We start from the raw sequence: 17,044 nt of genomic DNA, 5'->3' as shown, positions 1-17,044 counted from the left end.
TTGGGAGGGAAAGAAAACAGTTATCAACCAGCGATTGAGTTGATAGCTGTAGAGGACTATCTAGAAAATAGGTTTCTAAGAATTCACTACTCTCCACAATGTGTGAATGAGGCTTTTCAATTTGTATTCGGGAAAATACATGATGAACTTCTACAGATGAACTTCTACAAAAAAAGACCCACTAGAGCTAAAGAACACTGTAATGTTCACCACCACATATACTTTGAACTCGCGCAAAGTGGGAGATGATGTCAAGAAACACTGACATGTTTTATCATCGGACCCAGCATTGCCATCTGAATTTAAAAATCCACCACTTATTGTATATAGGAGAGAAAATGGTGCACGATAAATTGGTCCATGCCAACTGCCAGCCACAAAAGAAAAAGAACCAGGCTCTTTTACGCCCTCTTCCGAATGGTAGCTATTAATGCAGAGGTTGTGCACAGTGCACCAATATGATGAAGTGTGAATATTTCTGCCACCCACATACAAGAAAACGGTTCCACATAAATTACATTATTACATGCTCCACCACCCATGTTATCTACATGATTAAATGTCCATGTGGGCTGTGTTATGTAGGTAAACCTCTCATTCTTTCAAACAATGAATTAGTGAAGATAAAAGTTAAATCAGGATAAACGACAGGGATTATCCAGTCACAGTACATGATTTCTACCTTTAGAAATATGGTTATATTAAAATAAAATATGATCATAGTGGAGAAATAAACAATAACAAAATGACAAAATAATATAGCCCAAATATTGTTCCTGTATTAAAAATACAATGCAAAACATGACAGGTAACACATTTGACTGTGAATAATGCAACCATTCCCTATTAACAGGGATTGAAGGCGGCACACACAAACTGAATGAAATACAACACTCATATAGAACTGAAGCACTATTGTGCTTTTGTGTTAACCTCAGCCAGTATAGGGCATAAAGTAAATACATTAAGGTATGGACCATTTTAAAAACCTCAAATATATTACCTGCTTTTTAAATGTTTTAAACTGATGGGCTATAAAACAGCATGGTGTAGTGAAAGATAAATTGCTTCTGGCCTTTTACAAACTATACTGAACAAATTTATAAACACAACATGCAACAACTTTACTGAGTTACAGTTCATATAGGGAAATCAGTCAATTTAAATAAATTCATTAGGCCCTAATCTTTGGATTTCACATGAATGGGCATGGGCGCTCCAATGGATGGGTCTGGGAGGGCATAGGCCCAACCACTGGGAAGCCAGGCCGAGCCAGTCAGAATGAGTTTTTCCCCACAAAAGGGCTTTATTACAGACATAATTACTCCTCAGTTTCATCAGCTGTCCGGTCTCAGACGATCTCGCAAGTGAAGAAGGGAGATGTGGAGGTCCAGGGCTGGCATGGTTACACGTGGTCTGCGGTTGAGACCAGTTGGACTAATGCCAAATTCTCCAAAATGTCAATGGAGGTGGTTTATGGTAGAGAAATTAACATTCAATTCTCTGGCAACAGCCTTGGTGGACATTCCTGCAGTCAGCATGCCAATTGCATGCTCCCTCAACTTGAGACATCTGTCATTGTGTGACAAAACTGCACATTTTAGTGTGGCCTTTTATTGTCCACAGCACAAGGTGCAACTGTGAAATCATGCTGTTTTTATTTATTTTATTTAACTAGGCAAGTCAGTGTTTAATCAGCTTCTTGATATACCACAAAACTGTCAGAGGGATGGATTATCTTGGCAAAGGAGAAATGCTCACTAACATGGATGTAAACAAATTTGTGCACAACATTTTAGAGACATAAGCTTTCGTGTGTCTGGAACATTTCTGGGATTTTTTATTTCAGCTCATGAAACATGGGACCAAAACTTTACATGTTGCGTTATATATACACATATACACACACACTTCTCAGTTACAACTAACTTCAACAGTTAAAACTTCGACCTGCAACAAATAGTTTCATTGTGTCACTGCTCACTGGTCCTGTGCCTTACATACTGTAGGCTATGCTTGCAAATAATAATTGTTAACCAATTTAAAAAGTAATGGGAAAAATACTGAAAAGGGTCAGTTTGATAAAAGACTGCCAACATGTTTCAAATGATTCATAATTTGAGCCCTCTTGAATGGTTCATACATTCTCAAAAGACTTATGTAACTTTGGAAAATAACACTAATGCTAACTTATAAAAGTTGTTACTGACCGGAGTAATTCATTAATTCACATTATTCTCACCGTTTGTTTTGGATCGAAGGCAATAGGAATATCAGGCTATATTTTTCCAGGAGTAACATTAACTGATTGGCACATAGAGTAAGAGCACTTGATTGAAACGGACCATGGCAGCAGTATTGAAAAAGCTTTGACTGCTTTGCTTTCTGATAGGCCTGGCCTACATCAGTGTAACACACCGCATAGCCTAGTTCACAGACCTGCAAGCGGACATTTTATGCATGCAGGTTTAGTTTTAATTCCTAGTTTAAAGGGATAGTTCGGGGGTTTTGGCAATGAGGCCCTTTATCTATTTCCCCAGAGTCCGATGAATTTGTGGATAACATTTGTATGTACTGTATCGTCGTGCAGTTTGAAGGAAGTTGCTAACTAGCATTAGCGCAATAACTGAAAGTCTAGGGGAACAGTAGACTTCCAGGCATTGCGCTAACGCTGGTTAGCATTGACACACAAAACTACCAAAACACTGCAAGCAAATGCATAAAAATGGTATCCACAAGTTCATCTGACCCTGAGGAAGTAGATAAAATCCACAATTATCCCTTTAAAGGACATTTACTGCACTTAATAAAGCATTGAAACAAAATAAAAACATGTTAGTTCATACACATCTCTGTAAATGGCACTGTTGGCATTGTATCCTTATCATAGAAAAATAAAACATTTTGTACCATTAGTTCAGATTGTCTAAGAAAGTCCAAAACTGAATATCCATATTCAATTGAAGCTGTAATGTCACAAAGCAACCACTTGTGTTACAATACGTTCAAAAATAATTAACACAAACAAGAAAGAACAGTTGACTGGATAAGTCACGCATCTAATAAGGCACACAAAATCGGAAACTATGAAGCCCAATATACGTGGTAAAACACAAAGAAATCCATACTAAAGTAAAAGCTTCAAGCTTGTGTAAAGAAATGTTACACAGCAACACATCTTCATTAAGGTAATACTTTGATGACCTTTAAGCAGAACATTATTTAGGGATTCAAAGTGATTGTACTTATGGCTAACATTGGTTGACCAAAGTTAAGCATGAAGTCCATAGACATTGTTTCCCTCAATTAAGTGTTAGGTTTGTTCAGACTGAGAGACACACTCTCTTGGCTGCTGAAAGTGCTCCTAGGGCTGTCTGTGCTGAGGCCTGTCCCTGAGCTGTTTGAGGTAGCTACAGCAGCAGGCACTCCAGTATCTTGAGTTTTGATATAAACAACATAAAAGACAGGTAAGATAATGCCTATCAGGAGCATGGCCACCACAGCGTTCCACCACTGGATGCCCCAGTCTGCTCCATAGCTGGTCAGGCGCTGGCCTCTGGAGCCCAACTTTTGTGGCCTTTCTGCAGCCTCTAAAAAAACCTCATCCCGTGCATTTGTGGTTTGGATCAGTCTCTCAATGTCATGGTCCACTTCCTTGAGGTAGTCGGTGTATTCCTGTAGATGTGGCCTACCAGGGAAGCTGGCTGTAAGTTTGCGCTGTGGCTGGGGCAGTGGTGTGGCTGAATTTGAGGTTCCTGGATCTGGCACTTCTAGCTCTGTGTTAGCCTCAGTCAATAAGCTGTGTTTCTTCACAGGGATTTTTATTGATTTCAAAGCAAATATATCCTGTTCCTGAATCAGGTTGTTCACTCTCTTTATGTCTGCCACCTGTTGAGAGGAAGACAAGTGTCAATATTGGCATAATGTGAACACACAGTATCAGCAGCCTATGCAGACATGTATGTACAGTGCTTGACGTAGTGTCCTGTAGAGCAGTGGTGGGAAAAGTACCCAACTGCCATGCTTGAGTAAAAGTAAAGATACCTTCATAGAAAATGACTCAAGTAAAAGTGAAAGTCACCCATTAAAATACTACTTGAGTAAAAGTATTTGGTTCTGAAAATACTTAACTATCAAAAGTAAAGTATACATCACTTCAAATTCCTTATATTAAGCAAACCAGAACCCATTATTTTCTTGTTTTAATTTTATTTACAGATAGCCAGTGGCACACTTTAAAACTCAGACATAATTGACAAACGAAGCCTGTGTGTTGAGTGAGTCCACCAGATCAGAGGCAGGAGGAATGACCAGGTAGGTTCTCTTGATAAGTGCATGAATATGACCATTTTCCTGTCGTGCTAAGCATTCAAAATATAACGAGTACTTTTGGGTGTCAGGGAAAAGGTATAGAGTAAAAAGTACCTTATTTTCATCAGGAATGTAGTGAAGTAAAAGTAGTCAAAAATATAAATAGTCAAGTACAGATACCCCCCCAAAACGACCAAAGTAGTTCTTTAAATATTTGTACTTTACACCACCACTGTACAGTACACTGTACAGTTTGCTGCCAGCAAATACATGGGCTGCAGGACTTACCTTGCAGCCATATTGCAGAGCAAGTTTGTTGAGGTTGTCCCCAACCAATACATCCCTCTCCAGCAGCATGAGGCTACCGCGTCTGTCCTGTTCCAGCTCCTGCCACCCCCGGGGCCTCAACTCCATCACATTGAACTCTTCTTCCTCTGAAGAGCCAGCAGAGTCATTCTGCTGGCCTCGCCTGAACATGTACACCTGGCCATCTACACTAGCATGGACATCCACTGGGGCCTGGAAGGCGTGGGGAGCAGGGTCTCCTCTCCGCATCACAACAAGCTACTTTAGGTGGACAGAAAATACACAAAATTGTTGAGTGTGGTAGCTAAGGGTTTTATAATATGTAGCTAGCTATGCAAACTGAATACAAAAAGTACCACTGACATTGTTTCTGTAAGTAGTGAACAGCCAATTAGTCAACTAGTCTAGGGACAATGTAGTCCAGTGGAGGCTCCTCAGAGGAGGAAAGGACAACCATCCTCCTCAGTGAATTTCATAAAAATGTAAATAGTGAAACATTTTACACAAAACAATAAATATTTATATTATGTCACCAAATATATATATAAATATATTCATATATAAATATATTAATGTCACCAAATAATTGATTAAAACACACTGTTTTGCAATTAAGGTCTACAGTAGCCTCAGCAGCACTCTGTAAGGTAACACCATGGTCTAGACAGATAGCTTCTGTCCTCCTCTGGGTACATTTGCTTCAATACAAAACCTAGGAGGCTCACGGTTCTCACCCCCTTTCATAGACTTACAGTCACTATGACAACTTCCGAGCTCCAACCTATTAGAGCTCTTCCAGTATGAACTGAGATGTTGTCCACCCAGTTAAATGATCAGATAATGAATATAGTACTGAAACCATACGCTACAGCTAGCTACCACTGCAGTGCATAAAATGTGGTGAGTAGTTGACTCAAAGGGAGATAGTAGTTGAACAAATTAATTTCTTCCAAAATGAAGGAGAAGCAAGAGAGATATTTGGTTGTACTTGTTTTTTTACATGAACTTTAACTGAGCTAGTTGAATGCAACTAGCTAGTTTAGCCTACTCAAACAGAGAGGGGTGCTAGCTGACTATGGCTATCCAACACTGGAACTTCCAAGTCAAGGTAAGCTTTTGGTTGTATTAATTTATTGCCACCGGGGCCCGCTAAACTGCTTTCTGACTGTGTATGAATGTAGCGGGTTGACTAATGCATCAGTTCTAGTAGCTATGTTGACAATGAGGTGACAACAATGTAGGCTGTGTGTAGAGGTTAGCAGTCATGATATGAAGATTTGGCTTGGAAAGGTTTTTTCACCTGGTTACAGACAGCTGATGTGTTGTCCACAAGCAAAGAGAAAAAGTGAGAGGAGAGCGTGTAGATAATTTCGAGAAATAATTTATATATATATATATATATATATATATATACACACACACAACGAGCAAAGTGATCATGCTGCTATGAAAGTGGACTGTGTTTGTGTGTGATCAGGGGTGTATTCATTCCACCGATTCTGTTGAAAAACTTCTTAAACGGAACGAAACGGGGATAAACATACATGAATTTGTCCAATAAAAACTCTCATTTGCAATTGTTGGACTAATGACTACACCCTAGATCAGCTAGATGCAGGCAAGAGTGTGCAAGGCGGTATTGAATGTGTCACTGTCTGTCACTTTGATTTCTTAAAATTCTCTCGACCTGTGCACCTATGTTGTAAACTTTCCTTCATAGGCTAGGTTGTAGAAACGTCATGATGGGTATAGGGAAAATTGGAGTATCATGTAGTAGCCTAAACCTATCGATGTTACATTGAGCTAGGTGAATGAAATATGAATGATAGTCATCCAATATGCTGTAATAGAAATAAGGCAATGTTCATAAAAATAAATGTATCCTCCCTCGTCTTAAACGGCACGACTGCCACTGATGTAGTCTCATTAATCAGGCTATATTACACAATTAATTGGTATATACAGCCTGACACTAATGCCTGCAAAATCATGCAAATGTTACTTACTGTTGTTGAATGAAATTACATTTAAACTTACTCTACCGGTTGTCTGTGCAGTTTGTCCTTCAGCTGCTTGAAATTTGAGACAAAATATCCATTGGAAAGTATTGTTTACCCTACTTTGTAGAGAGCTGCTAAGTATATGGTTAGGTACAAAAGTAAAACACATTTTACATTGGATATTTGGTTCTATTGAACCAAGCATGCCATGACAATGAAAATGGTATATTCTGAATCTGGGGAGGATAGAGAACAATCAACAAATTTGCGTGCGAATTTTCAATTTTTTAAATTCCGATTTCAATCTGATTGTTCTCTATCCTCCCCTGATTCAGAACACACAATTTTCATTGTCATGGCATGATTGGTTCAATAGTTATATAAATATCAAATATAAAGCTAACTTTAACTCGGTGTGAACTGAGCCACATTACTTGGCTCTCTGAAAAGTCGGGTAAACCATGAATACTTTCCTGTGGATATTTTGTCTCAAATTTCGAGCAGCTGAAGGAAAGAGGAGTGTAAATGTAATTGTATCCAACATCGTCTTGTAAGGAACATTTACACGATTTTACAAGCATTCGTGTCAGGCTGTATATAGCTACCAATTAATTGTGTATAACAGCCTGATTAATCAGACTAGGGGCTGAACGGCCAGCCCTCATACTAGTCTCAACTAGTCTAGACTCGTTAGCTATGAATGTGACTAGCTAGCTACAGTATATAGCAACAGGACATACAAAGTGGCATTCAACTATGAAAAGAGATAGCTAACTAACTATACCTACCATAAAACGACAGGACGAACAAAATAACCAGCAAGCTATTTAGCTACGTGGTAACGTTAACAGCTACCAGTAGCTAGCTAAACGGCCGAATATATTTTTGACATTGCATGCTTGCTTCCTTCACTCACTGACGTAACTAACATTCGCGCTAACGTTAAACTCTAGTTTATTAATCAATCTTAAAATAAAATTGACAAAATTCGTGAACCCATATCACATCATATTACCAAGTTAATAAGGTTTGAGCTTGAAACTCACCCGGGTTTAAAGTAACTCATCTAGTTTTCCCATAGTGTCAAATTCCCACAATGTTGCCAGAACTGAGACACGGCTCAGACAACCATGATGCCTGTGGATCGAGGTACTGATTCAGAATCAGATATTTGATCATTCCTCTATGGAGAACCTTATTTTGGGGGTAAAGAAATCGGATCCTAGGTCTGTGGTGCGCAAACCCAGTGGCAGTGTAGCAGGGTATATTGACAAAAATATGCACCAATCAAAAGATAGATTTCACCAACGTTGACCGTTAGGGTGAAGATACTGCGCCAATGCCCCAACATATTTGAAAAAGTATCTGGGAAGGAAATCTCAGCAGAATGTTGCAAGTATGACGTGAAGCCAACAATATAAAGCACAGGAAGCCACAAGCCAACTCAGGGTTTCCCAAGCTCAGTCCTGGGGCACCCTTCTGGGTTCACGTTTCGGGTTTTTCGCCCTAGCACTACACAGCTGAATCAAATAACCAACTCATCATCAAGCTTTTATTATTGGAATCCTCTATGTAGTGCTGAGCGCATGCTGCAGCACCGGAGAGGTTTTAATTTCTATACAGGCTATTATTGAAAAAGAGGATAGTCTAAGTTTGGAAGTGCTAAAATTGTCTATAAACTGTAAAAAAAAGAAAGTACAACAGAACCAGTTACAACTGAAGTATCTGATCATCAATGAATTAGAGAAAAAGCCATTTGTTTTTTAACAGAGCACCAGGTAGGCCTACAGTATATGCACTTTTTTAAATTCCAGAAACAATCATTTTCTTAGTTATACATTTTTTTTCCATTATATTGTTTTTAATTTAATAGATGTGTGTTTACTGTGATTAGGGAATGAGAATATAAGAGGATCTGTTAGGCTAAACTAACAAACTAGGCATGCATAGCTCACTCTAAACTCGTGTTCCTACAAGTGAATTCAAAGGCACTCTACATTAGAATGACTGAATAGCCTAATAAGGCATTTTTCATTTCAATATGATGTATTCTAGATGAATATTTTTTTAAATTTCATGTAATACAGCCTAAATGTAAAATGTATCGGCATGTTGTTGAAGTGTCACTCCGGTGCTCGACTTTGCATTCTACTAACCACCGGTCCTGGCAACCATCATTGCGCACACCTGCTCCCCATCTTTAAGCACACCTGGACTTCATTACCACCCTGATCATTCATTCACTATAATTGTCTCATGTTCAGTATGCTTTTCATGTCTGTTATTTTGTCTAGTTTCATTATTAAACTCTGCTTCTTGACTCCCTGTGTATATGTTATAGATTACTGCCTCAGAAATTATGGCAGCAGAAGATTTCACCATCTTCCAGACTGTCGAGAAACACTGTCATCTACTCCACCGACACCATGACCAGCTGGCTCTACTGGGTATGACCAGGAAGGAGGTTCTCCACTGCCTAGACACCACTAGCGAGGTTCTCCATCCCGCTGAGGGCCTCCTGCTACGGGTCGTCACAAGGAGCCAGTCCCCTAGCCTACCCAGCTGTCAGCGATGCCCAACTGTCCCTTCTGGAGAAGTATTACGGCACTCCATCGAAATGCCGTGGCTTCCTACTCCAGTGCTCCCTCTATTTTTCGCCTATCAGGCAGGAGCCCCCACCAAGAGGTCCAGGTTGCCACTATCATTTCCCGCTGACCGGATGGGCGTTGGAGTGGGCTACGGCCGTCAGAGAGAGGAAAAGCTGGATTCCTATGAGAGGTTCATGGCTCGATTCAGGGTGGTCTTCGAGGGCAGAGAGGGAGGTGAGTGACTTTTCCAACTTCAGCAGGGTGCCAAGACCGCTGTGGAGTACTCCCTCACCTTTCAGACTGTGACAGCCTCCAGCAGATTAAATGAGCCAGTGCACCCCACACTATTCTGCAGTGGACTAAGAGGTCCAGACAGAGCTGGCATGTCAGGATGACTACAAATCCTTGGACTCTAATCGCAATGGCCAGCCCTCTGGATAACCTTCTTCAGGAGCGCCGGTGTCCAACTTGCCACAGAGCGGCTTCACCAGAGACAGCTGAGGCTTTGTCCCTATTGCAGCCAGGAGGAGCACCAGCTTCAGTGGTTTCCGGTGCAGCCCAACCAGGGGTCCACTAGAGCAGAGGGGCAGCCCTGTGACCTTGTGTTTCCCAGGGTAGTCATGAGAATTCTGTTATCATTGTTCTCCGCCAAAACCTTTCTGGTTCCCATTTCTCTGGCTAGCTGTCCCTCAAGTGTTGTTTCTACAGCTTTAGTGCGCCGGTGCCGTGGGGAACTTTATCGACCAGGCCCTTGCCACCTTGCCTCCTCCCTGAACTTAACTTCATACCCGCTCTTCTTTTCCTGTCCAAGTCCTGGATATGCAACCATTGGAATCCGTCACAGCACCACTCACCCTCACCGTGGGACCCAACCACCAGGAAATCCTTCCCATCCTCATCACTGCACCCATAAACAAAGTTGGCCTCTCCTGGCTCCAACTTCATAACCCCACCATCTCCTGGTCAAAGATGAGACTTACCAGAGGTCCTGCTTTCCCACACCCGGTGGTTCCACGGCAGTGAGTGTCCTCCAGCCCATCAATCAGTCCTTCTGTATCGTTGGCCTCGTGTTTTGGGGCGGTGATGTGGATATCTGCCAGGCTCGGGAGAGGGAACCCAGAGCGCATCTACGTCCCCACGGGGGTGAGAGATCGGCTGTTTCCTGACTCCCTGCGTACAAGTTACATAATGCTGTTGACGTGTTGAAATGCTTCACAATATATTTCTTTAATGGCAGGCTATAGCTTTGAAATAATAATATAGCCTAAGTTAATTTGTTCCTTCCAAGGATACCTGGCATGCTCCTGACTGATATACAGTTAGTATGTTTAAAAGCCTGTTGAAATGTTGAACATCAATTGATAGTGACAGAATCACACATTACTTTTCCCAAGCAGTCACACATTTCCCAAGCAGTTAAAAAAAAATAATAATGTTTTGTCTCGTCGTCTATAGAAGGTTGTGGCGCAGACTCTGAATGTCATAGACAAACCAAAGATATCCCATATTTATCGGAGTTACATCTGTCCCCGGCATTTTACGTCATCTTTATGGCAGAAAGCATTGTGGACTAAAGCATCTTTATAGATCACTTTATTCAGGTAACATGTTTTAAGTTAATAAGGGGTAGGTCTATGCTTTTAGCCATTTTCTTTAACAAAAGCCACAATACCCTCACGCACATGTAGCCAGGTGGTAAAAGCACATAGCTGTATTCATTTATATCCACTAGATGGAACTGTCCCTTTAAGAGATTCATAAATGAGTTGTGCAAGTGGTTATGTGATTGCGCATGCGTAGTGTGAGAGCAAGCAGTTGCACTGGAGAGCTGTTGAAATTCATTGTGGGTCCAACGTTACTTTAAATGGGTAAGTAATACTTTTTATCTTTACTCTTGTACCGGAATATATAATTTTGCATAACCTGCAATGTATAAGAGTTTTTGTAATTTATGCCTGATGGTCATGTTATCCTTTGGATACTTTCAGATTGAAATGAGGATGTTAGCTTCTTGCTAGCTGAATACCAGTGCTCTCAGAACCACATTGTGGAGTTGACGATAACATTATTTGAAGGGAGAGTAATTGTCAGAATTACATTTTGTTTTGTGTAAAGCTTCAGTGTGTTCTATTTTGTTTCATTTTTTGAATGGTAACTAAACTGTTATGACATTTCTCCCAGTGCTGTATGGGTGAGATGAGGATCTACTATTCCATGTGGGGCTAGGGTATCATGTTGACAGTGCGTTTTGTAAGTATTCCTAATGTTTCATGGCAATTTGTTTTGATGCACAATGTCATTTTGTTTATGGACATCTTCTACCCAGATATTTGAAATGTTAGAAAGTCCATTCTAACTGGGAACATTGGTTGCTGTATTTTCTTGTTTTTCAATAGAAAGCAGACCCACTACTGTCTATGTATTTCACTTTGTACTTATTGTACTGTTTTTATGCACCTTAGTAACATTTATTTCACTTGATTGTGATTTAGACTCAACTCTCCTTAATGGGAACTTCACCTTCTTGTGATTTCCATTCTACATTATCATATCTTAAATTTAAGCTTTGACAGAATAAACAACCCAAAATTAGTTTGTGTCCTGTGCTGGGTTAACTTCTGCCAGGCTACACACACCCTAAATTTTGAGCCCTGGTTTTAACTTAACACACTAAGCCCTTCATTCACTGACACGGATATATTTAAGGAGTGCATAGTGACTGAGGGAATTGGCTGACAAAATCTATGGATAGTATACTGTAATTCAGTCAATCAAACAGGTAGGCCTACCTCTTTCTTGAATGGGCTCCAACACAAAGCCCTCTTGCAGTGGTGTAAGTCGTTTTGGGGGGGGGGGGTATCTGTACTTTACTATTTATATTTTTGCCAACTTTTACTCTACTACATTTTGTAAAGAAAATGGCATTTTTACTCCACACATTTTCCCTGACCCCTAAAAGTACTTGTTACATTTAGAATGCTCAGGACAGAATTGACACCTATCAATATAATGCTTTGTCATCCATACTGCCTCTTACCTGGCATACTCACAAAACACAAATACTGTGTTTGTAAATTATGTCTGAGTGTTGGAGTGTCCCCTTGTCTGTCCGTAATTAAAAATAATACAAAAATGATGCCGTTTGGTTGGCTTAATGTAAGGAATTTGATGTATAGCTTTTACTTTGTATTTTTACTTAAGTATGACGACTGTACTTAAGTACATTTAAAACCAGATCCTTTAGACTTAAGTATTTTACTGGGTAACTTTCACTTAACAGTCATTTTTTGTTAAGGAATCTTTTACTCAAGTATGACAATTGAGTACCTTTTCCACCACTGCCCTCTTGTTAGTAGTCTAAAGTCAAATTAAAATGAAGACTGTTTAATTGAATTAGGGCTTCTCGAATTAGCCTACTTTCAGTACCCCATCCGCTGACCATCTGCACGACTGCCGCTTCATAGTAATCTAAATTACTCAAGTATAGCTTATTGTGAGGTCAATAACTCGCATATACTGTATAGCTTCATTATGGGAAACAAAACATATTTTTATTAAAATTATGGCAGTAGCAAGCTTACCTCTCGTCCTCCATCTTTGCGCTCTCCCTCTAAGGCTATTTTTGGCTGTCGTTAAGGGGGCTCTTGTGTCAAACGCCCGTTTGTTTGCAATTTTAACCTGTTAACCAACGCTCTGCTATTTTCAAACTTGTGCAAGGATAGGTCACTTACCGGTCTTTATATCAGCTCAGATGGGAGGGTTGAACATATCTGACAGGTCCTTAACACAGCACTGGTAAAGAAATTTAAGAACCACCAAATGCTGGTTTAAATGGTAAAGCGGTATAAGAAATGGGAAACAAGCAATTGTTACAGGAAAATAACTTCTAAATACTAGGTTTGCCAGTATTCACCATGGTTCTCATCTGTCATTTCATGATGTGCATGGACATAGGCTACCCTTACCCAAGGCCTACTATAATGAAAGCTGGTTCAATAGCAATGTGTCCTGTCTTTTTCTATCCTGAAGATTTTATATGACATTTTATATACATTTATTGTTGAAAAAAAACATTAACATTTTGTTGAATTTTAATAAAACCAAACAATGATTCACACTGTCCTGGTTTTATGGTGAGAACATCCAAGGCGCGCATGCATTGCAACTTCTGGAGAATTGTGAATGCGATCTGTAAGATGCTTCCAATATGTGTATATAAAACATATTTGTCCACTCACCGTTCTACTGCTTCCAGTCTCCCTTTCTCTTTATATTGAATCTTTGTCCAGCTAATGAGAAGTTTGGACGTGTGCGAAACCCTCCATAATCTGCATTGTTTTAATATTATGTGCCCACAGGGAGCAATTATGGTGCCTGTATGTGTACTTAGACAGCCTATTTAAAACCAGTTTAATTTTGTTTAGAATTTGATTGGATTATTCACTATTTTTAGGCGTTATCAATTATACAAATGCTTAACTCAGCAAAAAAAAGAAACGTCCTCACTGTCAACTGTGTTTATTTTCAGCTATCTTAACATGTGGAAATATTTATCTGAACATAAGATTCAACAACTGAGACATAAACTGAACAAGTTCCTCAGACACGTGACCAACAGAAATGGAATAATGTGTTCTTGAACAAAGGGGGGGTTTCAAAAGTAACAGTCATTATCTGGTGTGGCCACCAGCTGCATTAAGTACCCTCTGATCCAACAGGTCGCAGACGTGTTCAATGGGATTGAGATCTGGGCTCTTCGCTGGCCATGGCAGAACACTGACAATCCTGTCTTGCAGGAAATTACGCACAGAACGAGCAGTATGGCTGGAGGCTTTGTCATGCTGGTGGGTCATGTCATGATGAGTCTGCAATAAGGGTACCACATGAGGGAGGAGGATGTCTTCCCTGTAACGCACAGCATTGAGATTGCTTGCAATGACAGCAAGCTCAGTCCGATGAAGCTGTGACACACCGCCCCAGACCATGAAGGACCCTCCACCTCCAAATCGATCCCGCTCCAGAGTACAGGCAACGGTGTAACACTCATTCCTTTGACGATGAACCCGAATCCAACCATCACACCTGGTGAGACAAAACCGCAACACTTTTTTCCAGTCCTGTCTGGTCCAGCGACGGTGGGTTTGTTGTTGCTGGTGATGTCTGGTGAGAACCTGCCTTACAACAGGCCTACAAGCTCTCAGTCCAGCCTCTCTCAACCTATTGTGGACAGTCTGAACACTGATGGAGGGATTGTGCATTCCTGGTGTAACTTGGGCAGTTGTTGTTGCCATCCTGTACCTATCCCGCAGGTGTGATGTTCGGATGTACCAATCCTGTGCAAATCAAATCAAATTTATTTATATAGCCCTTCGTACATCAGCGGATATCTCAAAGTGCTGTACAGAAACCCAGCCTAAAACCCCAAACAGCAAGCAATGCAGGTGTAGAAGCACGGTGGCTAGGAAAAACTCCCTAGAAAGGCCAAAACCTAGGAAGAAACCTAGAGAGGAACCAGGCTATGTGGGGTGGCCAGTCCTCTTCTGGCTGTGCGGGGTGGAGATTATAACAGAACATGGCCATGAACATGAACTTGTGTGTGTATATATACAGTGCCTTGCGAAAGTATTCGGCCCCCTTGAACTTTGTGACCTTTTGCCACATTTCAGGCTTCAAACATAAAGATATAAAACTATTTTTTTGTGAAGAATCAACAACAAGTGGGACACAATCATGAAGTGGAACGACATTTATTGGATATTTCAAACTTTTTTAACAAATCAAAAACTGAAAAATTGGGCGTGCAAAATTTTCAGCCCCTTTACTTTCAGTGCAGCAAACTCTCTCCAGAAGTTCAGTGAGGATCTCTGAATGATCCAATGTTGACCTAAATGACTAATGATGATAAATACAATCCACCTGTGTGTAATCAAGTCTCCGTATAAATGCACCTGCACTGTGATAGTCTCAGAGGTCTGTTAAAAGTGCAGAGAGCATCATGAAGAACAAGGAACACACCAGGCAGGTCCGAGATACTGTTGTGAAGAAGTTTAAAGCCGGATTTGGATACAAAAAGATTTCCCAAGCTTTAAACATCCCAAGGAGCACTGTGCAAGCGATAATATTGAAATGGAAGGAGTATCAGACCACTGCAAATCTACCAAGACCTGGCCGTCCCTCTAAACTTTCAGCTCATACAAGGAGAAGACTGATCAGAGATGCAGCCAAGAGGCCCATGATCACTCTGGATGAACTGCAGAGATCTACAGCTGAGGTGGGAGACTCTGTCCATAGGACAACAATCAGTCGTATATTGCACAAATCTGGCCTTTATGGAAGAGTGGCAAGAAGAAAGCCATTTCTTAAAGATATCCATAAAAAGTGTCGTTTAAAGTTTGCCACAAGCCACCTGGGAGACACACCAAACATGTGGAAGAAGGTGCTCTGGTCAGATGAAACCAAAATTGAACTTTTTGGCAACAATGCAAAACGTTATGTTTGGCGTAAAAGCAACACAGCTCATCACCCTGAACACACCATCCCCACTGTCAAACATGGTGGTGGCAGCATCATGGTTTGGGCCTGCTTTTCTTCAGCAGGGACAGGGAAGATGGTTAAAATTGATGGGAAGATGGATGGAGCCAAATACAGGACCATTCTGGAAGAAACCCTGATGAAGTCTGCAAAAGACCTGAGACTGGGACGGAGATTTGTCTTCCAACAAGACAATGATCCAAAACATAAAGCAAAATCTACAATGGAATGGTTCAAAAATAAACATATCCAGGTGTTAGAATGGCCAAGTCAAAGTCCAGACCTGAATCCAATCGAGAATCTGTGGAAAGAACTGAAAACTGCTGTTCACAAATGCTCTCCATCCAACCTCACTGAGCTCGAGCTGTTTTGCAAGGAGGAATGGGAAAAAATGTCAGTCTCTCGATGTGCAAAACTGATAGAGACATACCCCAAGCGACTTACAGCTGTAATCGCAGCAAAAGGTGGCGCTACAAAGTATTAACTTAAGGGGGCTGAATAATTTTGCACGCCCAATTTTTCAGTTTTTGATTTGTTAAAAAAGTTTGAAATATCCAATAAATGTCGTTCCACTTCATGATTGTGTCCCACTTGTTGTTGATTCTTCACAAAAAAATATAGTTTTATATCTTTATGTTTGAAGCCTGAAATGTGGCAAAAGGTCGCAAAGTTCAAGGGGGCCGAATACTTTCGCAAGGCACTGTATATATACACACACAAGTTCACCTATTTTTAAAACCAAAGTTTCGCACCTGCATTTTACAATAAATTGAATATCTGAATTCACCGAAATCACTTCATTATTTGTGAGTATCAGTTAAATGTTTTATGTGGTATAATTCAGTCAATATCTGATGGATTATAAAAATGGCAAAAGTTTGGAATATCTTCATCTATTGTCCAACTGTTGCATTTATAAGAATTGTTTTAAAAACATTTTAACAATTTTGATGACCGTTGCTAAACTTTGATATTCTGGTCGCCACTCATTAACACAAAGTCATAATTATAGCTAACTCCACCCATTTCTAATATATATCTTAAAATTAGATTTTAAAACTAACCTTAACCCTAACCTTAATACACTGTTAACCTTATGCCTAACCCTAATCTTAAATAAGACCAAAAAGCACATTTTATTTGCATCTTTTGACCTTGTGGCTGTGGAATCTGACTTTGTGGCTATGTTATTTAGTGGAAACCTGATAGTCGTGTTTATTTACAATGAACATTTTCTGCTTAGCCTGCCTATTATGTGGTTATTTTGCTTGTGGAAGGCAGGTCACCCCTTGGTTATAACTAAGGAAA

The 17,044-nt window shown here is 40.3% G+C and overlaps 1 protein-coding gene and 1 long non-coding RNA gene across 3 annotated transcripts; one reads left to right on the top strand and one right to left on the bottom strand.

The window, feature by feature from the left end:
* Positions 1–1,809: 1,809 nt before the first annotated feature.
* LOC109867275 (lysM and putative peptidoglycan-binding domain-containing protein 4) lies at positions 1,810–8,139 on the bottom strand. Of its 2 annotated transcripts, none has more exons than XM_020456333.2 (3): positions 7,664–8,139; positions 4,600–4,878; positions 1,810–3,888 (listed from the first exon to the last, which is right to left on the bottom strand). In XM_020456333.2, the coding sequence occupies exons 2-3, from the start codon at positions 4,864–4,866 to the stop codon at positions 3,307–3,309; spliced, it is 849 nt and encodes a 282-aa protein (XP_020311922.1). In that variant the 5' UTR covers positions 4,867–4,878; positions 7,664–8,139; the 3' UTR covers positions 1,810–3,306. The 2 variants fall into 2 exon arrangements, with proteins under 2 accessions (XP_020311922.1, XP_020311923.1); XM_020456334.2 differs by having other exon boundaries at positions 1,816–3,888; positions 4,600–4,875; positions 7,664–8,065.
* On the top strand, positions 8,080–11,571 carry LOC109867277 (uncharacterized). The gene is made up of 2 exons (XR_002251787.2): positions 8,080–8,395; positions 8,959–11,571. It is a non-coding gene; the product is annotated as an uncharacterized LOC109867277 (long non-coding RNA).
* The last annotated feature ends 5,473 nt before the right edge of the window (positions 11,572–17,044 follow it).

Source organism: Oncorhynchus kisutch, linkage group LG22, assembly GCF_002021735.2.
Source record: "Oncorhynchus kisutch isolate 150728-3 linkage group LG22, Okis_V2, whole genome shotgun sequence".
Taxonomy (NCBI): domain Eukaryota; kingdom Metazoa; phylum Chordata; class Actinopteri; order Salmoniformes; family Salmonidae; genus Oncorhynchus; species Oncorhynchus kisutch.
Note: the sequence above shows the minus strand (reverse complement) of the source record. Positions and strands in the feature narration are given on the sequence as shown.